The following is a 25,666-nucleotide window of genomic DNA, read 5'->3' as shown; positions in this document are numbered from 1 at the left end:
CATTCCAACCACTGCCCAGTGGTATATCAAAGACCGTGGTATGTTCTGTCCTGTCTGGAAAAGCACATATAAAAGATACTTTTCTGCTGATAGAAAAATGTTGCAGGTTTCCTTATAAAGAGTATGTTTGAATTATAAAATTATCAATAGCCGATGATTAATTAGTCAGTGTGCCGTAGTGGTGTCGTTAAACAAAACAAAGTTTACTTCTTGGCCGAGTTTCGTTTTTTGAAAACCTCAGAAGCATTAGAAATTACACTCCACAAAATATTTACTTCTGGGCCGAGTTTTGTTTTTTGAAAACCTCAGAAGCATTAGAAATTACACTCCACAAAATATTTTGGAGTGGGAAGTTGATCATTTTAAGCTTACCGCACACGAAAGCTACCAGCTAAATAAAAGGTTACTTGAGACTGTACTTAGTTAATACCTCTTGTGCGCTACTGATTTTGAGTTTTATACCTCATATGGTCATGAGAAAACATTACGTTTGATATTTTTGGCAAAAATGTGACCACATGAGCTATCATCTAAACTGAATTCACCAACTGACTAACTGAAGCACTAATTAAATATGCATGATTTTTTAAAAGATACATACCCTAGTTTCTTTACAGTAATCTACAAACCTGTAGCACATTTAGATAAAGTTACAATTGAGTGAAACATGAGTCTGTGACTTTGAAATGGTTAAATACCCTCTAAAAATAGACTAAAACTCGACTCCATAACTATTAGACCAGCCTCGGTGGCGTCGTGGTTAGGTCATCGGTCAACAGGCTGGTAGGTACTGGGTTCGGATCCCAGTCAAGACATGGGATTTTTAATCCAGATACTGACTCCAAACCCTGAGTGAGTGCTCTGCAAGGCTCATTGGGTAGGTGTAAACCACTTGCACCGACCAGTGATCCATAACTGGTTCAACAAAGGCCATGGTTTGTGCTGTCCTGCCTGTGGGAAGCGCAAATAAAAGATCCCTTGCTGCTAATCAGAAAGAGTAGCCCATGAAGTGGCGACAGCGGGTTTCCTCTCAAAATCTGTGTGGTCCATAACCATATGTTTGACGCCATATAACTGTAAATAAAATGTGTTGAGTGCGTCGTTAAATAAAACATTTCTTTCTTTCCATAACTGTTACTTCTCAGACGCACATGCATTTTTAAAAATATGAGAAATGCATTTTGTGATATTAAACACACCAGGATGAACAAAAACACTTTGAATGTATGGAAATTGATAATCTAAACCATAAAATCTAAGTAAAGTATGATTTCAGTTGTCAAAAACAGCTTTAATAGTCAAAAATATGTCTCAGTGTTTAAAAACTAGGGTATGTCCCTTTAAAAACTGATATGGACTGAGTGTCGTAGTTTACACTAGCACACTAGCTCAGCACGTAGCTCATCACTTGAGGTGAAATCGCTTTGAGCTTACAGCTGAGTAAAAAAGTCTGCAGGAAGGTTTTGATCAGCTGACAACTGCAGACTCGCCTTGAGCAAAATCAAGGCGAGCTGAAGATTTAGAGAATAACTAACGAGCTACGAGGAATTACGGATTATCTGTCCCGAGTGAATTTATGTTGTAAACCCGAGCCTCTGGCGAGGGTTTTACAGCATTAATTCACGAGGGACAGATAATCCGTAATTCCTCGTAGTGAGTTGGTTATTCTCTTTATTACCCATTGTCAATCTTTAATGATTTTAAAAGTATATTTACGTTCTCGCTGCTGTAACAACTAACACAAGCTCTACCAGCCATAAGAATATATTCATACGCGCCGTTACCGGTGCACACCCAACAGTATCCACCAAAGAATAGTTCCAAAAAAAAACAGTCAAAATAATAAAATAAAAACATTTTTAAACATTTGTACATATATTTTGATTTTTAATTCCATAAATGTTCATATTGTAAAAAAATATTGAAGTTCATAGTAATAGTTTGACCGATGAATGGAATCATGAATGAACAAAAAGTAGTCCCGGCAGTATGTAATTGCCAATTAAATCTTGTCTTTTTAAAGCCAGCCAATCAGTGACTGTAGAAGCAATCTGCACACTGTGTAGAGATCGAAAAAATATTACCCCGTATATTTGAGCCCATATGGGTTATAAAAATCACTCTCCTGAAATTGTGCTAGGTGAGCAGGTTCATGAAGTTTCAGATAAAAGTTTGTTTTGTTTAACAACACCACTAGAGCACATTGATTTATTAATCACTAGCTATTGATAATTTTATAATTCTGACATACTCTTTTAAGAGGAAATTATCGGCTATTGAATGTGAAAAATTTGGTAATTTTGACATATCGTCATTAGAGAGGAAACCTGCTACATTTTTTCATCCTCAGACAGGATAACACATACCATTGCTCTTGATATATCAGTCGTGGTGCACTGGCTGGAACGAGAAATAGCTCAATGGGCTCACTGATGGGGATCGATTCTAAACTATATCAAGTGAGCACTTCACCACTGGTCTATGTCTCGACCTGTTTCAGATAAAATGCATTAAAATTTTCATTGCAAGGCAATCAGTTTGTCACTCTTGAAAAACTTTCCAGGCTAGTGATGAGGGGAGCGGGAGTGAATACTCGCCTTTCCTGGCAAAGTCTGTCCATGCACTTTAGGCTTTAAAATGTTCATATTTAGAGGGGATATATGCTTCAGATTTGAGAAGGGGGGAATATTACACACCCCTCAAATTGAATTTTAGGGGAATACAGAGGCAAAATTAAGCTTGCACTCTTCAAAAGTGAGGAATTGTTACTGTAATCTTTTTTTGTCTACGTTTGGTGTAATGAAGACTTAATTGTTTGTTTGACAGATCTGTACTAAGTAGCTGGCGAATGGCCCTTGGTGAGTGGTGTTTGTGTGTGTTGAACGTACTGTGTTAGTGTTCGCTTTCGACTGCTTCAAGCAACATTGTACTTGTGTGTGCAGTGCCGGCCTCAGGAGTTCACACTTTTAATAAATATACAGAACTTCACATACATTGTTTTCGCTTCCTGTTCATTGCACTATTTTATTTTGCGTAAGAATATATACTACAAGACCACTACACTGTCAAGTTGTATGTTTTTGCACAAAATAAACTTGTGCGATGAATAGGAAGCGAAAACAACGGATGTGAAGTTCTGTATTTATTACATACCTTCTTTTATTTTTTACAATTTTTTTTTTTTAATTTAATGTGATAACTACACTTTTTTAAATCTATTAATCCTTTCATGGATTTACTTAATGTTTAGGATCATACCCTGTGGCAGTCTTGTGTAATGTTTCAAATATGATGTGACGTAATTTGTAAATCAGACATGACGTCAGTAATGAAAAGGCACTAACTCAATTAAAAGTTAAAAGGGAATTCCCCATTTACAAGTTCCAGTTCAGATCGCACCTAATTATGTGTGATATAAGATACATTTATCTCACGGTTTGAAAATGTTTTTATCACTATAGTAACTTAGATTGAATAGCTATGTAATAAACAGGGTTCTTGTTTTGAAAGCCCAATATTGGCCTCAGTTGTGTAGTCGTTAAACTTGCTCTGGGTGGGATGCGAACCCAGTACCTAGCAGCCTTTAACCCCGATTGCTTTTAAACCACTGCACCATCGAGGCCTGTGCGGTGTGGTGGTTACAAAGTCACTTTGATCAGCTCACTGGGGAGGGATCAACTTTAGACTGCACCAAAGTGTGTGCAAAATATGTACCTAAATTAAGTACAGTACAAACATAGTATGTCATACTGACCTCAGTGCACATAGATGCCAACATTTACTGATCAACACCTGTAAGACTGTGGACAAAAATCCATAAGAAATCCATAAGCGAGCTGCAAAAGGACGGGAACTGATGATTTTAAATTCAAGGCAACATGAAAATGAAAATCGAGACTATTAACAAGTAAAAAGATCACGTGAGACTGATTAGTGCACATATATCCGCTAGGTGGCACCTCTCGTCCAAAATAAATACGACAAAATGGCCGTTTCCTGATTCACGAAAGGACAACGAAAATCACGAAGGATGGCTTTCTTAGATGATAACGAGTCATGTAAAAATAATAATAATGAAAAAAAATAATAACCTGAAAGGGCATGTTACCCGTAAGGAATTTGTCCTACGCCCGTAACACTGTCAAATCCTAAAAAATCTGTAAGTCTTACGGGTGATCCGTAAGAGTTGACATGTATGTCAGTGCATTTCACTTCAAAACCAGTGAAATGTTTAACTTCAGTTAAATTGGATTAACTTTATATATATAATATATATATCAAAATAAGTCTTCGGCATCGAAATTAGTGGTATATCATACGTTGTTTAAGAATGAATGAATGTTTAACGACACCCCAGCACGAAAAATAAATCGGCTATTGGGTGGCAAACTATGGTAAATCAAATAAATAAAGTGATGATCAACATCAATATAAAAATTCAAGGTTTAAACAAAAACAGTGTAAAGAACTGTGCAAAAATACAAATACAAATATCACAGAATTTTACGGACACCGAATTTTACTCTAAACTTCAATTTGTGCTGTATTGGCCATTCTCAAAGAGAATGTTACACCCCTGCACCACGGTGAGGTTACAGCACTCGCAGGGGACGTTGTTTAAGACCACTACACTGACTTGTTTCTCACCAGGGGAGGAACGTACTCCAGTGGTACAGCGGTCACTCGATGTGTGGTCGGTCTGGGATCGATCCCCGTCAGTGGGCCCATTGGGATATTTCTCGTTTCAGCCAGTGCACCACGACTGGTATATCAAAGGCCATGGTATGTACTATCCTGTCTGTGGGATAGTGCATATAAAAGATCCCTTGCTGCTAATGGAAAAGAGTAGCCCATGAAGTGGCGACAGTGGGTTTCCTCTCTCAATATATGGTCCTTAGCCATATGACGCCATATAACCGTAAATAAAATGTGCGTCATTAATAAAACATTTCTTTGTCCTGTTTTTCTCTCACCAACTGTTTCCATCTAAGCTATCATATGAGCGGTGGATAAATCTTTATTTTCTCTCTCAGTTTTTTGTTTCAAATTTCAAATAGAAACATACTTCATTCCAGTATATGAAAACCTCAGGCCTGCTGTGATACACTAATTTAACATGCAGCGTCAATTGACCAGTATTAATAAATAGTGGATCCTGCCTGAAATAATGAGGGCTAGATTAACAATCAAGGTTGTATTAATTGATAATTACATGTAATTAAATACCAATGTTTATGTTAAATAATGAGTTTTAAACAATTAAGTATTAAACAATGAGGTTAGTATTAAATAATTAGGGTTGTATTAAATAATCGGTTATGTTAACCAGGCCCATAACCAGGATTTTGAGAGGGTGGAGTCATTTAGGCTTATGGTGAGGCACGAGTTGCTTAGTGGGGTCTGGGGGCATATTGAAGAAAAAAATTCACCGGTAGGGGGAGATGGGGGTCAAGCAACCCCCATTGGCTACAGGCCTGTAAATAATGTTTGATACTTACGTCAATCTATGATACTTTAGTCAATGTTTAATACTTAACTGAAGTATGTTTATCAATACAGAGCCTGTGGGTTAACTTACTAAACACTGGCAACTTTGCGATTTTGTAGTGCAATGCAAAAGTTCATGCAAAGAAAATGCAATGTTGCATAGAAGAGCTTTTTAAAGTAGGTCCTGTCAAACTCCTTCCATGTCGGTGTAGTAGATTCGAATCCTGTCAAACTCCTTCCATGTCAGTGTAGTAGATTTGAAACCTGTCGAACTCCTTACATGTGGGTGTAGTAGGTTCGAATCCTGTCAAACTCCTTACATGTCTGTTCAGTAGGTTCGAATCCTGTCAAACTCCTTACATGTGGGTGTAGTAGGTTCGAATCCTGTCAAACTCCTTACATGTCGGTGCAGTAGGTTCAAATCCTGTCAAACTCCTTACATGTTGGTGCAGTAGGTTCAAATCCTGTCAAACTCCTTACATGTTGGTGCAGTAGGTTTGAATCCTGTCAAACTCCTTACATGTTGGTGCAGTAGGTTCAAATCCTGTCAAACTCCTTCCATGTCGGTGCAGTAGATTCGAATCCTGTCAAACTCCTTACATGTCTGTGCAGTAGATTAGAATTCTGTCAAACTCCTTCTATGTCTGTTCAGTAGGTTTGAATCCTGTCAAACTCCTTACATGTCGGTGTATTACATTCAAATCCTGCCAAATGATACTTTTGGGGGTTTTAATGATTAAAGAATGAGAATTATTAATTAATGACGAGAGTGGGTATTCATTAATAACTAGAGTGGGTTTTCATGGTTTCATGTGGTTGTTTTTGTACTAGTGAATAGATACAGCTATGGTTTTGTGTGGTTGTTTTTCATGGTTTTGTGTGGTTGTTTTTGTACTAGTGAATAGATACAGCTGTGTTTTTCAAGGTTTTGTGTGGTTGTTTTTCATATTTTCATGTGGTTGTTTTTGTACTAGTGGATAGATACAGCTGCCATTTCGTGCTGATTATTTTTCGTGGTTTCATGTGGTTGTTTTTGTACTAGTGAATATATACAGCTGTGGTTGTTTTTCATATTTCTGTATGGTTGTTTTTGTACTAGTGAATAGATATAGCTGTGTTTTTCATAGTTTCATATGGTTGTTTTTGTACTAGTGAATAGATACAGCTGTTTTTCAGTTTCGTGTGGTTGTTTTTGTACTAGTGAATATATACAGGTGTGTTTTTCATAGTTTTATGTGGTTGTTTTTGTACTGGTGAATAGATACAGCTGTTTTTCATAGTTTCATGTGGTTGTTTTTGTACTAGTAAATATATACAGCTGGGGGGGGGGGTTATAGTTTCATATGGTTATTTTTGTACTAGTGAATAGATACAGCTGTGTTTTTCAGTTTCATGTGGTTGTTTTTGTACTAGTGAATAGACACAGCTGTGTTTTTCATAGTTTTATGTGGTTGTTTTTGTACTGATGAATAGATACAGCTGTTTTTCATAGTTTCATGTGGTTGTTTTTGTACTAGTGAATATATACAGCTGTGGTTGTTTTTTATATTTCCGTATTGTTGTTTTTGTACTAGTGAATAGATACAGGTATGTTTTTCAGAGTTTCATGTTGTTGTTTTTCATACTCCTGTATTTCTCTGTACGGGAGTTCATTTTTATATGTACTGTGTCATGATTAACAGTGCTCACCAGTTGAAAACGTTTGTTTGTTTGTTTGTTTGTTTGTTTGTTTGTTGTTGTTGTTGTTTACTATCAGTGTAATTTGTTATCTGCTATCTGCTGAATTTAATCACCAAAAGCTGTATTAAATATACAGTCGTCTAAAAACATTCTGATACACACCCGTTGGTGAGAACATCAATCATTATTAATGATAACACACACCAATAACACACATACGTAATACAGTGGGCTGCTACTAAGCGATGACTGGGTCACCACAGCTATAGGTACAATAGAAATTGACAGCTTTGTGATGTATAAGTTAACCTGAAACTGATTTATCTGTGACGCCAAAATGCTGTAAACAAGACTTGTTTTAGTTGGAAAAGAACTAAATTTGTTTTAATTCTGGGTCCCATATTTTCCAAGCTATTTTAGCCCTATGATATCGTAAATCCAATGGGGTCTATGACATGTGCCGCAGTGATGTTAATAGCCTCCTACAGTTTTATGATATCTTTGTACTAAGATAGCTTTCAAAAAATGGGACATGGCTTTTGGGGAATATGTAAGAAATGGAAAAAGAAAGAAAGAAAGAAATGTTTTATTTAACGACACACTCAACACATTTTAATTACGGTTATATGGCGTCAGACATATGGTTGAGGACCACACAGATATTGAGAGAGGAAACCCGCTGTCGCCACTTCATGGACTACTCTTTTCGATTAGCAGCCAGGGATCTTTTATATGCACCATCCCACAGGCAGGATGTCACATACCACAGCCTTTGTTAGACCAGTTGTGGAGCCCTGGCTGAAACTAGAAATAGCCCAATGGACCCACCGACGGGGATCGATCCTAGATCGACCGCACATCAAGCAAACGTTTTACCACTGGGCTACATCCCGCCCCATGTAAGAAATGGAATGCTAAAACCACATCCAAATCGCTTTTGCCCGATTTTGAAACAACTTGTAAGATAAATGGGATCTAACGGCCACTCAATGACCCATGTGGTATGTTCTATGTACAGTCATCTTCATAAATCAAGGCTAATATTCATTCCTCGTATTCAGCCTTGATACATGTCGTCAAGAAATCATGCCACAAAATGCTTAAATTTCATTGGATGCGATGAGATCTGATTGCAACGAATCACAACGCTCCTTATAGATTCCCTTGTTATTGTAAACAAAGATGGCAGCGTCAGCGTCCGGCGGTTAATTTTTGATATTGCTTTCAAGATTGTCACATGTTACCGATGCTGTGATTGGTCAGCGATGTCATTGTGTAAGGGACATAATCGGTGTTACAAATTTTCTTCCAGTAGAGGGCGCTAGTAGTGGATATCAGTAATCTTGACTACATGTATCAAGGCTGAATACGAGGAACGAATATTAGCCTTGATTTATGAAGATGATGTACAGTATGTGTAGATCTGATTGAAAGGACTGATGATTCATTAATTAATCAGTGTGCTCTAGTTGTGTCGTTATACAAAACAAAGTTTAATTGTAAGAAACTTTTAGAAATGCATCCTGCAGCATTATCAGAGTGTATTACAATTTAAAATGCCTAAACAAAAAACAAAAAAAATAATAATAATAAAAAAAAAAAAAAAAATTTACTAGATGAAAAAGAAGTTTTACTCACAACTAACAAAAGAAGTTTATTTTAAACAGAAAAGAATCCACAGTTGCATGTGTATAGCATGACTATAATGTTTACAAATGATTGTATAATGAAGCTAAACATCATATAGATTTTGTATTGTCTTTATTGCTCATTCCTGTGATACGGTTATTAATATATGTGTACATTCATTGTCATTTTGTTCTGTGGTTTTCCCTAATTTTAAATTTTCTTGGGGTTTTCTCACCTTTAAAAAGTAAAAAATCACAAATGTCATAGACCTGTATTACTTAAGTGGCAGAACGTTTATGTTTAGTTCGACAAAAAATGATTGGGTTTTGTTCCATTTCTCAAAAACTACAAGTTCTACATAAATCAAATTTGGTTAATACATGTAGTTCATCTCAATACATGTGAAAGTTGTGTTGTTTTGGGGTGGGTTTTTTATAAATTCATGTTTTAAGGTTCTTTTTATTTTTTATGAACATATATGTATGCAACTATCAGATATTGATTTATTAATCATCGGTTATTAAATGTTAGTCATTTGAACTGTGACATGTAATTTTGACATATAGGATGATTAATAAATGTGCTCTAGTGGTGTCATTAAAGAAAACAAACTTAACTTTTTACCCTTTATAAGTCATTAACAAGTAACAACATTTTCAAGAGCATATAAGCCATATGTGGTTGTGGAGATGGTTGATTAAAATATGCTAACATGACTTCATCAGATGTAACGTTCCCCAGTGATGTCATTTGTACATTCATACAGCTCGACCAATAGGATGGCATTAAATTGTAATGAATGTAACAGAAATTTAATTATATTGCAATGAATGTAACAGAAATTTAATTATATTGCAATGAAGGTAACAGAAATTTAATTATATTGCAATGAAGGTAACAGAAATTTAATTATATTGCAATGAATGTAACAGAAATTTAATTATATTGCAATGAATGTAACAGAAATTTAATTATATTGCAATGAATGTAACCGAAATTTAATTATATTGCAATGAATGTAACAGAAATTTAATTATATTGCAATGAAGGTAACAGAAATTTAATTATATTGTAATGAATGTAACAGAAATTTAATTATATTATAATGAATGTAACCGAAATTTGCTTATTCATGTTTTGTTCTCTCTCTATTCACAGGTGCGTTTACTGGAGACGAAAGTGGTATGACCCAACCATCGGCCAGTCTACCTCCAGCAAAATAGTTACACCCTTTCCTTTGTCATCAAGTCCATAGCTTTCATCCTGAAACTATCATTGTTGTACAGTGCTGTTGTACATTATATGAAATACATAGTTATGCGAAACACATAGTTGTACATTATGTGAAACACATAGTTGTACATTATGTGAAACACATAGTTGTACATTATGCGAAACACATAGTTGTATATTATGCAACATGTGGTTGTTGTACATTATGCGAAACACATAGTTGTACATTATGCATTATCCAACACATAGTAAACACATAGTTGTACATTATGTGAAACACATAGTTGTACATTATGTGAAACACATAGTTGTACATTATGCGAAACACATAGTTGTACATTATGCAAAACAAAGCATAGTTGTACATTATGTGAAACACATAGTTATACATTATGTGAAACACATGGTTATACATTATGCGAAACACATAGTTATACATTATGCGAAACACATAGTTATACATTATGTGGAAATACATAGAATAGACAAACATATGTTGCATCTTTGTATAACCTGAAGAACAATTTTTACAATCAATTATCCAAGATTGATAGAACAACCCCCCAGGACAGGCAATATGTTTTTATCTTAATAAAAATTGGTGGAATTATTTTTATTAATGTGTAAAGTCTACAAGAGCTCTCAACTGGATCAAAACAAAAGTATTTTCTCCTCACGATGTTGTGAGGAGAATATCTATATCATGTCTACTATGCCTCACGAGGCCAAAACTTTATTATTTGTTTGTTGTAATCACAGAGAATTCTTCAATGTACGTCAGTGACACAGTCAATAGAATCTCAGTTTTATTTAGTGATATAAATAGGGGGGGGGGGGGGGGACATTTCTGATAGGGCAGCTAATCTAAACAGCCTTTTCATTTGCAAGTTTATACAAGTTACACATTTTGGTCAGGGTTGTTTTAGGATCAAACCTAATTTTTTATTTTTAATGCCACCAGAATGCAGTAAAAACCAAGTATTAAAAATTTAAAATTAACAATGTAATGGAGTCAAAATGGGCCTTACCAATAATTTGGGGATTGCAACGAGCCTTTTTAACGTCCTTTTGTGGTGATGTTAAACAAAAAACATTAATGAATTAAAATCCCCCATCCCCTCCCCTCCCCTCTCCTCCACACTAATGTATTCTGTTATCTGAGACATCCCTCAACATTTTCACTTGGTGCAGATGTCTTTGAAATATACTGAAACACAAAAGAATTCATTTAAAATTGTTCACTGTGAATCCCATAATTTTTTGTTTCTATTAAAACTTTAGATGTCTTGTGAACATTTTAGGCTCATTTTAACAATCTATTTACAAAATTAATTTCTTTAGTAAAACATATGAAGATAGCAGGTTCAAAAACCCGATAAACGCTATTTTATTTTTAAAAAACAAGTTCTACTATCATTACACAGTTCACGGCGTTACGTTCTAATTTTCACACTCATTTTTTGAAATTCTGTCCTTTATTTACTTATAAATTTCAACTTAAGATAGCCCATTGTGGACCTAATATGTTTTACATAGAAAACATAACAAATAAAAATCTTTTGCAGAAAATTACTAAATGGATTTATCGCTTTTTGGGCCTGAACTCTTCATATATATATATATATATAGTAAGGCTAAGGCAAAATACTAGTGTCCCAACCGGTTTTTGCCAATCAATATCACCACAGGCAGGAAGATCTTATTGCTTGCCATCAGGTCAGGTCAGGTCAGGTCATAGGGTTCAATGTGCACATTCAGAGCAAGTTGTAGTGCACGCCTGTCGTGGGCGCAGATGTCGACCCATGTAGGCTGCCCCATCCAGGACAAGATGCCTGCCGTTGGGTCGGGTCAGGTCATAGGGTTCAACGTGCACATTCAGAGCAAGTTGTAGCACACGCCTGTCGTGGGTACAGGTGTCGACCCATGTCGGCTGCCCCATCCAGGACAGGATGCCTGCCGTTGGGTCAGGTCAGGTCAGGTCATTCATAGGGTTCAACCTGCACATTCAGAGCAAACTGATGTAGCACAAACGTTATGGGAACGGGTGTGGCTCCCCAGTCTAGGACAGGATGCCTACCGTCCTGTCGCACCGACCATTATACTTTATGATTATGTTTGATCAGGCAGGTTTCGATATATATATACAGTCAAACTTCAATAATTCGACAGAGTTTGGACGTGGGCAGTGAAGAGCACGCTTTTTACAATATCAAGTGAAATCATCCAGCTGCAATGCAGTTTCAAATTTGAACTCCTATATTAATTTTGAAAATTTGAACTTCCTGAAACTCTTATTTCCTAATCCCCTTCAAGTTCAAGTTATCGAAGTTTGACTGTATATTATTATTAAACAGGTCTCACACTGGGAATAATATTATTTTAGCCAATGTTAGATATTTAGAGTATTTCTTTAAAAATTTTTTTACAAAATGGCTAATTTAAAGAAAACTTTATTAGCCAAATAATAAATGTTGTAGCCACTTTGTATAGAAATTAGCAATTGGCTAATTTGGCAATGGGCAGGACGAGCCCTGATTAAAATATTGACTTATCTTTTGTCGTTACGTGTAAGCCAAGGAATGCTGTTTTCTTGTGAGAACCATGTATGTACGGCAACGGGTGTTGATGTCTGCCATGATTGATCATCAAATGTAAATATGTCATTGTCTGTGAACTGTCGGTGGTGCATCGTATGTAAATTGTAACATTTTTAAATGTCGGAATAATAAACATGTCTTAACTTGGAGGAATCCAGGTTTGTATGATCTGGTGTTTTCATTTGTTTTGGGGGTTTTCAACAGAAAAGAAATGTTTAAGCAACAACATAATATAGTTTTAAATGTGTTGCCCCATTTAAAAAAAGTTTTACATGCATCTGTTCAGGAATGTTGGGGGGTGGTGGACCGAGACTTGCTCCCCTGAAAAATATATTAAAAAGAAAGAAGAAAATTTGCTTTACCCCTAAAACTCTCTCCCTGCACATGGGCTGTTTTATGTTTAGTTATTTGGTATCTATTTTACACAGAAAATTAAGAGATATGAATAATGGTAAGTTTGTTTTTGTTTAACGACACCACTAAAGCACTTAGATTTATTAATCATCAGTTATTGGATGTTAAACACTTGGTAATTTTGACATATAGTCTTAGAGAGAGGAAACCTACTACATTTTTCCATTAGTAGCAAGGTATCTTTTTTTTATATGCACCATCCCATAGATAGGACAGCACATACCACAATAATGATAAAGACAAAAAATTATTTGTATGTATTTCAAAGTATCACTAATTATAATTAAAAGAATTGTTTTCCATCGGGAATTTATTGGCCTAGTTGACGGGTAAACATAAATTTATGACTGAAATATTTTTGGCGGGAATCGCCATTATTGCAACTTCGATATAGCACCTTTAAGTGTGGAATCGTAGTTTTCAACCTAATTTGTTTTATTCCTGAACGGGGAAGGGTGGAATCGTAGTTTTCAACCTAATTTGTTTTATTCCTGAACGGGGAAGGGTGGAATCGTAGTTTTCAACCTAATTTGATTTATTCCTGAACGGGGAAGGGTGGAATCGTAGTTTTCAACCTAATTTGTTTTATTCCTGAACGGGGAAGGGTGGAATCGTAGTTTTCAACCTAATTTGCTTTATTCCTGAACGGGGAAGGGTGGAATCGTAGTAGTTTTCAATATAACTTGATTTATTCCTAAATGAAGTTAAAACTTTGTTTTGCTACTAATGGGAAAATGTAGTGATTTTCCTCTCTTAACACTATACGTGACAGATGACCAAATGTTTGACATCCAATAGCCAATTATTAATAAGTCAATGTGATCTAGTGGTGTAGCCTCACATCCGGTTAGAGGGAGAATCAAAATGATAAGATTTAGCAGGGGTATACAAGTTTTACAAGTGTACATGATCGCTATCCACATTTGCATGTACACTTCAGTTGAAAATGGGGTTTTTTTTTGTGGTTTTTTCTAGTCTGCTAACAGTCCAACCGGAGGTGGCTGAGTCACCTCCATCCTTCCCCTTGTTGATATTGATGTCGACGATTGCCAAAGCATTACATAGTTTCCAACCGGAGGTTGCCGAGTCACCTCCATCCTTCCCCTTGTTGATATTGATGTCGACGATTGCCAAAGCATTACATAGTTTCCAACCGGAGGTGGCCGAGTCACCTCCATCCTTCCCCTTGATATTGATGTCGACGATTGCCAAAGCATTACATAGTTTCCTCTAGCCTTCCCCAACATATTAAAGCTCAATTCTTTTTTCAATGGTTAATCCCCTGATGTAAATCAAGTACCTACATATTTATTGTTAAAGGTACGATTAAAAAATATTAGAATTATCAATAATTATATCATAATTTCAAAAATAATTCTCGTGTTTTTGTGTATATAAACGCGAAGTAGGTCAGCCATACTCATATTAAAGGGACATTCCTGAGTTTGCTGCATTGTAAGATGTTCCAGACTAATAAAATATTTCTATGATTAAACTTACATATTAAATATATTTTCTTGTTCAGAATATCAGTGAGTATATTCAATCTGTTTCTGGTCGTCTTAATATTTGTAAGAAGCCCAAACTGGATTTTGTCTTCAAGTAATTTCGTACGTATGAAAAAATATATCTTAGGAAATAAAATGAAATCTAACCTAGTTCAAATATTAGAACGACCAGACACGTTTAATATACAGCCACTAATATATTATGCAGAAAAATATATTTAATATGTAATTACAATCGTTAAAAAATCTCCGTTGGTCGATAACATCTTAAAAATTGCAGAAAACTCAGGAATGTCCCTTTAAGAATGTCAAAACCAGTCTAAAAAAAACATGTTAAAAATTAGAATAAACACTGATTTTTTTTTTTCTCTCGGCTATTTTTGTTTAAACTAGGCCTGCGTGTCAATGAACATGTATCTGCAGTAATGACAAACTGCCATTCAAGAAAACATTTCGAAACCGATCATGTGTGATCGTTTATTTTCACAGGAAGATTTTTAACCAGACAAAACAAAACAAAAAAGTGCTAAAATAATCCTGGGACAACAGTTTAGCGTTATGGGCTACAAAGTGAGGTCATGGTCGGTCTATAAATAGCAATGTCACCTGGCCACATGTTCTGCGCTGAATCACAGAACTTGCAAACGTTTTGGAGACAAAGAAAGAAGTGTTTTATTTAACAACGCACTCAACACATTTTATTTACGGTTATATGGCGTCAGACATGGTTAAGGACCACATAGATTTTTTTTAGAGGAAACCCGCTGTCGCCACATAGGCTACTCTTTTACGACAGGCAGCAAGGGATCTTTTATTTGCGCTTCCCACAGGCAGGATAGCACAAACCATGGCCTTTGTTGAACCAGTTATGGATCACTGGTCGGTGCAAGTGGTTTACACCTACCCACTGAGCCTTGCGGAGCACTCACTCAGGGTTTGGAGTCGGTATCTGGATTAAAAATTCCATGCCTCGACTGGGATCCGAACCCAGTACCTACCAGCCTGTAGACCGATGGCCTGCCACGACGCCGCCGATGTTTTGGAGACATGGGGGTGTTGCACAATAGACCTCTCACATTCCCATTGTGCATGTGCGCGAAGAGTACCGTCCCTTGCCGAATTGGATGGTATCGAGGCTATATACAAATTGGGGGTGGGGGCATGATCGATAGCTTCGTAGGAGCTGTGAATCTCTAGCGACTAACGTACATATTTCGTATAAGATGTTAAAATAAAAATAGCTTCGAAAAACGGTCTACTAAAGTTTACATCGGAATGGTTTAAGACCAAAAGCAGTGAAACATTAACTTAGACGAAGTATCAGGAGCCGCCTGTCAAGGGTATTTTAACAACGCAAAATTAAAAGATTCATACAATAAAATTAACTTTAGTGGAATGTGTTTGCTACTTTTAACAATTAGGATTATAGTTAAATATTCACGCGGATTTACTAGTGGTTTAATTCTCCACATGTATCAGTATTTAAAATTTAATAAAATATGCCTCCCCTTCCCCCTAAAACCTCCCAACAAAACCCCTAACTCACATAGACCTTTATCACAGCTCTATTTCCCCCTTATCGTTTGATTAAAAAAAAGACATTCGTACAACTACTAATCAATGTTACGTACGCACCACCACCACCACCACCACCACCACCCCCCATAGTCTGCTGAGGTCTGTCCGTGGATGTGTGAAAAAAAAAAAAAGAAGACCGACGATGTGAACTGTAAAGAAACATTTCAAATTTACTTCCCAGAATTCTCCTGCATTCTAGATTTAAAAGGTTTTCGGGGGGGGGGGGACGGACCCCCCTAGCAACTCCGGCCCTTTGGGCCGTCGATTACGCACCTTCCCCCCCCCCCCCCCCCCCCCCCCCACCAACCCATATAAATTTCTGCGTACGGGCCTGTTTTCACGGGTTGAAACTAGGGTATGTCTAACGTATGCGAAAACCTACAAGTTAGCATGACGTCAGAAATCGAGTAAACGCGGGTCAAAGTTTGATGTCGCATATAAACGCGGAAGTAAAAGTTGACATGCTGTTTGCGTTGTTTGTTTCGAAGAATATAGAAGATGACCTCTTCTTCTTTACATGAAGATCAGTTTGAAGTAAACATATATCTGTATGTACAATAGTATTTCAGGGTATGCACTTTGGATTTTTTTTCGACTGGTCAATCGGGCCACTTCACAGCAACACTTTGACTCGCCCATACAACTTTTGAATGGCCTGCGACTGAATTTCGTTTTAAAAAAGAACTTACTTAAATTGCACTCTAAAAACATGTTATCATATCATACAAACAGTAATAACAAGACAAAAGAAGAAAACAGAACTTGTTTTAGTTTTATTACAAACTGTTGTAATTAAATTTTAATTATTATGTTGTCAAGGAACCCACACAATCAAACATCTAGAATGTTTTACCAAAGTTCGGTCTTGGAATGAATAAGGTGTTTTTATGACCGTATGACGAGGAATAAAAAAATTAATAACCTGACAGCAATCTGTACAAACAATAATCACATCCACTAGAGAAATAAACATACAACACAAGTTAAATAATTATCACTATTTAACGGGAGCAGGTCAACTCGCCCCCAACGCGGTTGGTCAACTCGCCCCACAATGTTTAGTCAACTCGTATCTTTACCATTTTAAAAATTAATATGCCAACATTTTAAGCTAATGTGCATTAAATATTGTTGAATATGCACACCAGTCAGAGTCCAAAAGCCTTGCCTGATCATTCCTTTAAGAAAATAAGGGACAAACTCGCAAAAGTTAAATTAGGCTTGACAGTTCATTGTAATAGATTATTATTTATCCTATATTAAGATCTCACCAATATAAAACCCTTTAATAAGTGATCGTAATAGCGGAGTTTCACTGTAATATTAATAAATAAAATGACACCAAAGTTGTAGACGTCGATTTTTAATTTTGTCTCAATTATTTACGGACAGTAAATTTTGGAGCGAGTTGGCTTTGGGGCGAGTTGACCAGCATTCCTATTTAACACTCGCACGTGCACAGGCAATGATAACTGTTGTTGACAGTGACGATTGGGTGTGTGGTATAGTAGACTGTATTTTTCGTAAGAAACGAAAACGTTCCAATACAATGTAACTTTGGAAAACCTCAGGCTCGTAAACATAACGTAGCGGAATGTGACGATTGTAACTAAATGGAAAGTAAAGACGGACATGGCCGAGGGGATGGGGGGGGGGGGGGGGGGTTCGGTCGAACCCATCGAATTCCATCGCCCATGCGTAAAGTGCACACCCTGGTGTTTGATTACTATTTTGTGTTTTGTACCTGAGAACATTGGTCGAGATCGTTAGCGATACCCATCGGTACTTTGATACACATTTACAAGCATAGGGCGAAGTCCTATATATCGATGGGGTATGCAAGTATCACACGTTTTTTATAATGTACATGATTATACAAAACATAAAGTCAGCAACCTTCCCAGAGTGGTAGACCCATGCAACCCGATACGATCCTAATTTGATGTTTGGTCTAACTATGCATGTAAAATGGCCTGGTCACAGAGCCACGACAAGAAACCGTTTGTTTTCAGTCGTACCAATGTATTTATAATAAATGATACACGGCATACTTCTCACATCCCACTAAACAGGATAGCATACACGACGTCCTTTGATGGATCATTGGTTGAGACGGGAAATAATCAAACGGGCCCACTGAGGAGGATCGAACCTTCAGCAAATGAAACCTCAGACAGACGTTCTTGCTACGTTATCCCGGTCATTTGGGGACAAGAACTTTTATATGTAGGCCTAAAATCCTTCTTCTTTTTTTTCATTTGAGGGGAACTCTCAATCCTGTGTGGGGGGATTGTCCGATACCCCGACCCTCCCCCCTGGATACGGGCCTGACATGGTACTTAATATGTTTGCTTCAAACATTCAAACGAAATAAATTATGACTGGCAGGCCCGTAGGACGGATTTTCAAAGTGTGTGGGGGGTGGGGTGGGGGGCTCATTTTGATGGTTTTATTAAGTATTTCAAAGTGTTCACATAGAAAATGATCTTTGAATGCTTAGGTACGCTGATACACCGGACAGCACTGTATTTATGTTAAAACATATAAGGACCATATATTTTTGGCAAGTATCTGTAAAGAGAGTTTTACCAGTAGACGACGTGACAATCATGTGATTTTAATAACCATATACCAGTACAGCTGAGAACACACACAAATAGTTCTTAACATTAAGTTTTCTTTCATATAACCGTAAATAAAATGTGTTGAGTGCGTCGTTAATTAAAACATTTCTTTCCTTTTTTGCTCGTTTTAACTTTATTGTTACGAACATTTTTGCGAATATGTCAGACATTTGTTTACTTTCCCCACGCAAAAGTCAAATTCGTCAAAAATATTCAAAGGTATTGTGACGGAACATGCTCTTATCTTTTCGCCTGCAGCTTGGTTACGTAATACCCCCGCGCGACCGTACCCCCTAATACACACCTAGACAAGGTGTGGAGGCCATGTGGCCAGTAGTTACGTAATACCTCCGGTAGTGCGGTTTTACGACCGTGAATTCTGGCGAACTAGGCAACAGTAAGTCTGGCTATCTAAGAAAAAATACCGTCCCTGGGAGTTGTGGAACTATCACATGATAGGTGAGGTACCGCTTTGTGCCCCCAGGTGATATTCGCTGTCTCTGAGATTTTTTAATAAATAGATAGGATTTTAGATATATCAGAGAGAAACATTGGAAGGCTCCCGGGGAACGTTTGTCCGTCTGGACTGGTAAATATATTTTTCTGCTCTGTTGTATAACCTTGATGTGATTCATGTGACTTTAAATATTTTAATACTGTATTATACCAATATTCTTTAGACAGTATCTCCGGTAATCTGACGAAGTAAATTGTAGGCTTCACTGTTCTAATATTTTTATATGAGTATTTGGTAATATAAAGCTTAGCCGGTCATCCTAGAGGACCTAGGTAAACTGTAGGTTATTGTCTTTATTGTGATAGGTACCAGTATTAATTCTGTATTACAAGGTTACTGAATGAGTAGTTAAGGGTTAATTAAAAATTAACCAGTTATGAATAGAGTTGTAATTCCTTTATTAATTAAGTTCCCCTGGCAGCGTTTCTCAATTATCACACGTGTGCGTGTTGTATCACGGTGAAGTGATTAGAATATTGTGTAAACTAGACACCTAGTGATTAACTAATTAAGTGATTAGTTCTGGGTTGTTATTATATTGTTGTTGTTAATTAACTACTGCGGCAAGTGCATTTGTCAGCGTAGTGTTAATACAGATTCCAAAGTGTATTGTGTTTTGTTGTGTTTTCTAGTGAACTAAACGTGCTACATATATATATTTATATAAGATCTTATCTCTGATATACCTAGAGCCGAGCCACTCGGGTATTAGACTGCCCGATACAGAGAGATCATATAGATATACAGTTAGGAGAGATATTTGGATAATCGTGTTTTATTCAGTTACGGGTATTATAGGATCCCCGTGACAGGTAGCTATGCGCTTAAGATAATCTTAGGGTTAAGATCGCTTCGTGGAATGGGGCCCTGGACGCGAGGAACTGAGGCCGACACCTGCGCCCAGCACAGGCGTGCGCTACAACAGCTTGCTCTGAATGTGCACGTTAAACTCTGACCTGATCTGACCTGACCTGACCTGCCCAAAATTAGTGTCCGTCTAGCCCTCTTACAGTCAGAGTACTCGGGCTAGTCACTGGTGAAGTCACATGTTGTGCCCAAGTTGGACGTGCTTGAACCTTAAATGGGTTAGGGTTAGGCTAGTATTAGATTCGGATTAGTGGAGAACTGGCAGAACTCTTTCCTCCGACCCCTCCCTCCTCCCCTTCTCTCTTAAATATATTCAAGTGTCTTTTCTTTTCTTTTTTTCTGGTTTAAAAAAACAAAACAAAAAAAACAACAAAAAAACAACAACACACATTGGATTTCCCTTGAAGTTGCTCAATGTGCCCTTTTTTACCCCTTAGTCCTTTTAAATAATTCCTGGACCCGCCCTTGAAACACCACAAAATACGAAACTCGGGAGTGAAAAGTGGTAAACATGCAGAGAAAATTTGAGAAGTTCACAAAAATAAATTTACGTTGGGAGTTGGACAGGATAGTACATACGTGGTCCTTTCTTACACCTGTTACGACGGTTAGCGCCTTATCTCTTAGCTATGTCTTCCCCGCTCCACCCCTTTTAAAGAAATGTTTGTTCAATGACACCTTGGCACCTAAACTCAAGCCATTAGGGGGAGGGGCGGTTTGACGCTTGGGGAGAGAGAGAGAGAGAGAGAGAGAGAGAGAGAGAGAGAGAGAGAGAGAGAGAGAGAGAGAGAGAGAGAGAGAGAGAGAGAGAGATAGAGAGACAGACAGTGAGAGAGAGAGAGAGAGAGAGAGAGAGAGAGAGAGAGAGAGAGAGAGAGAGAGAGAGAGAGAGAGAGAGAGAGAGAATCCAATCTAATTAAATAAGCTTCACTGGTTAATTACTATTACCTGTAGACCAGTAGAGCCAAGTTTAATCAGTATGGGGTGATCTATTCTGTCACCCATCTGACGGAACGGGAGTTGTGGGTTGTTTTTTGTTGTTGTTTTTGTTGTTGTTATTATGGGGTGAGGGGAGTGTCAAGTCGTGCTCTTCCGGAAAATATATTTTTTAAAGAAAAAGAAAAGAATTCGCTTTCAGCAGGATAGGTTTCAACTCCCATCTCCCCTACTCACGCGCTTGCAGTGGGCATCTAAGCAGAATTTGTAAAATAAAGAGTTCAGAAAGAAAAAGAAAGAAAGAAATGTTTTATTTAACGACGCACTCAACACATTTTATTTACGGTTATATGGCGTCAGACATATGGTTAAGGACCATACAGATTTTGAGAGGAAACCCGCTGTCGCCACTACATGGACTACTCTTTCCGATTAGCAGCAAGGGATCTTTTATTTGCGCTTCCCACAGGCAGGATAGCACAAACCATGGCCTTTTTTGACCAGTCATGGATCACTGGTCGGTGCAAGTGGTTTACACCTATCCATTGAGTCTTGCGGAGCACTCATTCAGGGTTTGGAGTCGGTATCTGGACTAAAAATCCCATGCCTCGACTGGGATCCGAACCCAGTACCTACCAGCCTATAGACCGATGGCCTACCACGACGCCACCGAGGCCGGTCAGGTCATCAGAGGAAACGTGCTACATTTTGTAATGCTGCAAGGGATATTTTATATGCATTATATGTATTGTTTTGCTATTATATTCTTATAGACTGGTAGGTACTAGGTTCGCCTCCCAGTTACAGTGACTCCCACCCAGAGCGAGTTTAATTTTGTTTGTTTTGTTTTAACGACACCACTATCTAGAACACATTGATTTATTAATCATCAAACATTTGGTAATTTTGACATATAGTTTAAGAGAGGAAACCCGTTACATTTTTCCATTAGTAGCAAGGGATCTTTTATATGTACCACCCCACAGACAGGACAGCACATACCACAGCCTTTCATATACCAGTCGTGGTGCAGAGCGTAAGACCACTACACCTACTTCTCTCTCACTAACCATTAACTAATTCTGACACGTATAGTGGTCATCAGAGGAAAGAAAGAAAGAAAGAAATGTTTTATTTAACGACGCACTCAACACATTTTTATTTACGGTTATATGGCGTCAGACATATGGTTAAGGACCACACAGATTTTTAGAGGAAACCCGCTACATGGGCTACTCTTTCCGATTAGCAGCAAGGGATCTTTTATTTGCGCTTCCCACAGGTAGGATAGCACAAACCATGGCCTTTTTTTGAACCAGTCATGGATCACTGGTCGGTGCAAGTGGTTTACACCTATACATTGAGCCTTGCGGTGCACTCATTCAAGGTTTGGAGTCGGTATCTGGATTAAAAATCCCATGCCTCGACTGGGATCCGAACCCAGTACCTACCAGCCTGTAGACCGATGGCCTACCACGACGCCACCGAGGCCGGTCAGGTCATCAGAGGAAACGTGCTACATTTTGTTAATGCTGCAAGGGATATTTTATATGCACTTTCCCCACAGGCAGGAAAACACATACCACGGCCTTTGACCAGTTGTGGCGCACTGGTTGGAACGAGAGAAGAAATCAATTGAATGGATCCATCAAGGTGGTTCGATCCTGCGACGTAAGCACCTCAAGCGAACACTCAACCGACTGCGCTAAATCCCGCCCCCTAACTATATGTAAGCACGAAAATAAAATTGAAATGTTTAATATTTTATTTTTATTTATTTATTTATTTAAAAAAAAAAAAATTCATTGAAATGTTGGCATAGTATTAAATCACGTGTAGCGCTTGAAATAGGTTTATTTTATTTCAACCCAGCTAACTAAATCCAATGTTTTGTTTAACGACACAACTAGATCACTTTGAATTATAACCATCGGCTATTGGATGTCAAACATTTGAATTGTTGAATAGTTTTAGAGAGAATACCCTTTACATTCTTCTATCAGTAGCAAGTGATCTTTTATATGCACCATTCCCCCCCCCCCCCCCCCCCGACAGGATGGCACATACCACGGCCGTTGATATACCAGTCGTGAATGAGAAATAGCCCAATAGGTCTACCGACAGGGGTCGATCCTAGACCGACAGTCCATTAACCGAACGCTTTACCGCCTCTTCTGTCCAGGACAGGAAAGGGTTTGGGGTGGGTGAGAGGACCGCCCGCACTGGCAGGTACAAGAGAGCACCAGCAACCCGACCGGGGTCGGTAGCGGGAGAGGGGTGTAAACTATGCAGTTTTCTCATTTGGTAAAATACCCCCTCCTGAAAAAACAACAACAAATTGTTCATGCATATCGCAACCAATCGCTACACAGATGATGGTGATATACGCTGTGGTGACGTGAAATACCAACTCCGTTCTGTCAATGGTCCACAAACTTTCAGCCAATCACATTCGTTGATACAACCTTCGGTGCAATAGTCAATATGGCAGAAAACAGCAAAGGTGGGATATTAGCGAAGGCTCAAAAACGTCTTTCTCGCACGAAAACTAAGGTGAGACCGTACTTTATTGTGTGCACATGTCGTGTAGTATGTAGTGACAAATCAGATATGTGAAAATAGTGCTTGGAAATCGTGCTTGTTTCTTGTATGCAGCCACACAAGTTGCAGGTGTTTACATACATTTATTTTTGTGAACTTCTCAACTTCCCAAGTTGAAGTTCTCGCTGCGTTTTTACCAGTTGTCACTTCCGAGTTTCGTATTTGTGGTATTCCAAGGGGCGGTCCAGGAATTATTTGGAGGTATTAAAAGGTTTTTTTAAAAAGGGGGGTGGGGTTAATTCACCAACTTGTGAAAAGGGTAACCCGATGATGTTGTGTTTTTTTCTTTTTAAAACTTAAAAGCCAGAAAAAAGAGACACTTATAATTATATTTAGGGAGAGGGGAGGGGTTGGAAAAAAGAGACACTTATAATTATATTTAGGGAGAGGGGAGGGTTGGAAAAAAGAGACACTTATAATTATATTTAGGGAAAGAAGAGGGGAGGGGTTGGAGGCAAGAGCTCTGCAAGTTCTTCACCCCATCTCGAATCTAATACTAACCTAGCCATACCCTAACCTAACATTAATCAAACTTAGAGGTGGAATTAGCAGAACTCTTGCCAGTACCGAATACAGGTTCAAAGCATCAGTCTCTGTAATAATTTGCTTTAATTGGTTATTTCCCAGAATGCATGCCAGAAGATGTCTCCAACTCAGTGCCATGCTCCCACCTCCCTCAATCAAACTGTAAAAAAAAACCTACACAAAATCATACATACAGGGCCGTAGCTAGGATCTTTTAATTGGGGGGTGGGGGTGGGGGGTGGGGGTGCAACTGAGTAATTAATAGTCTAAAACTCCTTAAATGCTTAAGAAGAGAATTTTCTTTAAGTTTCTATAATTTTTTCCGGATTTGTTTTTCTGATGGGGCAACTGCCCCCACCAGTATGGGTTATCCCTCCCCCTCCATAGCTGGCTACCATTTGGTCATCTACGATTGCCGAAGTATTACACGCAGTCCTCTCTAGCCCTCCTAGGTGAGATGTAGCCCAGTGATAAAGTGCTTGCTTGATGAACAGTCGTTTTGGGAACGATCCCCGTCAGTGGGCCCATTGGGCTATTTCTCGCTCCAGCCATTGCAACACTACTGGTACATCAAAGGCCGTGGTATGTGCTGGTGCATATAAAAGATCCCTTGCTGCTAATCGAAAAGAGTAACCCATGAAGTGGCGACAGCAGGTTTCTTCTCTCAATATCTATGTGGTCCGTAACCATATGTATGACGCCATATAACCGTAAATAAAATGTGTTGAGTGCGTCGTTAAATAAAACATTTCCTTCCTCTAGTCCTCCCGTACAACATATATCAATAAGGGCAGTGCTAGAGTTGACTCAAGCTACATTTCCTTCCTCTAGCCCTCCCGTACAACATATATCAATAAGGGCAGTGCTAGAGTTGACTCAAGCTACATTTCCTTCCTCTAGCCCTCCCGTACAACACATATCAATAAGGGCAGTGCTAGAGTTGACTCAAGCTACATTTCCTTGCTCTAGCCCTCCCGTACAACATATATCAATAAGGGCAGTGCTAGAGTTGACTCAAGCTACATTTCCTTCCTCTAGTCCTCCCGTACAACATATCAATAAGGGCAGTGCTAGAGTTGACTCAAGCTACATTTCCTTCCTCTAGCCCTCCCGTACAACACATATCAATAAGGGTAGTGCTAGAGTTGACTCAAGCTACATTTCCTTCCTCTAGCCCTCCCGTACAACACATATCAATAAGGGCAGTGCTAGAGTTGACTCAAGCTACATTTCCTTCCTCTAGTCCTCCCGTACAACATATCAATAAGGGCAGTGCTAGAGTTGACTCAAGCTACATTTCCTTCCTCTAGCCCTCCCGTACAACACATATCAATAAGGGTAGTGCTAGAGTTGACTCAAGCTACATTTCCTTCCTCTAGCCCTCCCGTACAACACATATCAATAAGGGCAGTGCTAGAGTTGACTCAAGCTACATTTCCTTCCTCTAGCCCTCCCGTACAACATATCAAT

The 25,666-nt window shown here is 38.1% G+C and overlaps 2 protein-coding genes across 2 annotated transcripts in view; both read left to right on the top strand.

Moving 5' to 3' along the window:
* Positions 1-12,791, top strand: part of LOC121385144 (SWI/SNF complex subunit SMARCC2-like) — a 55,880-nt gene extending 43,089 nt beyond the window's left edge. The window contains exon 24 of the mRNA XM_041515682.1: positions 9,955-12,791. Within this exon, the coding sequence (XP_041371616.1) occupies positions 9,955-10,019 (65 nt within the window). The 3' untranslated portion in view covers positions 10,020-12,791. The remainder of the gene's footprint in view (positions 1-9,954) is intronic.
* A 10,763-nt stretch (positions 12,792-23,554) lies between these two features.
* The window catches only part of LOC121385143 (amphiphysin-like), a 75,072-nt gene continuing 72,960 nt past the window's right edge, over positions 23,555-25,666 (top strand). Inside the window, exon 1 of the mRNA XM_041515681.1 lies at positions 23,555-23,623. Within this exon, the coding sequence (XP_041371615.1) occupies positions 23,555-23,623 (69 nt within the window). The remainder of the gene's footprint in view (positions 23,624-25,666) is intronic.

This window comes from Gigantopelta aegis, chromosome 11 (genome assembly GCF_016097555.1).
Source record: "Gigantopelta aegis isolate Gae_Host chromosome 11, Gae_host_genome, whole genome shotgun sequence".
Lineage (NCBI taxonomy): Eukaryota > Metazoa > Mollusca > Gastropoda > Neomphalida > Peltospiridae > Gigantopelta > Gigantopelta aegis.
Note: the sequence above shows the minus strand (reverse complement) of the source record. Positions and strands in the feature narration are given on the sequence as shown.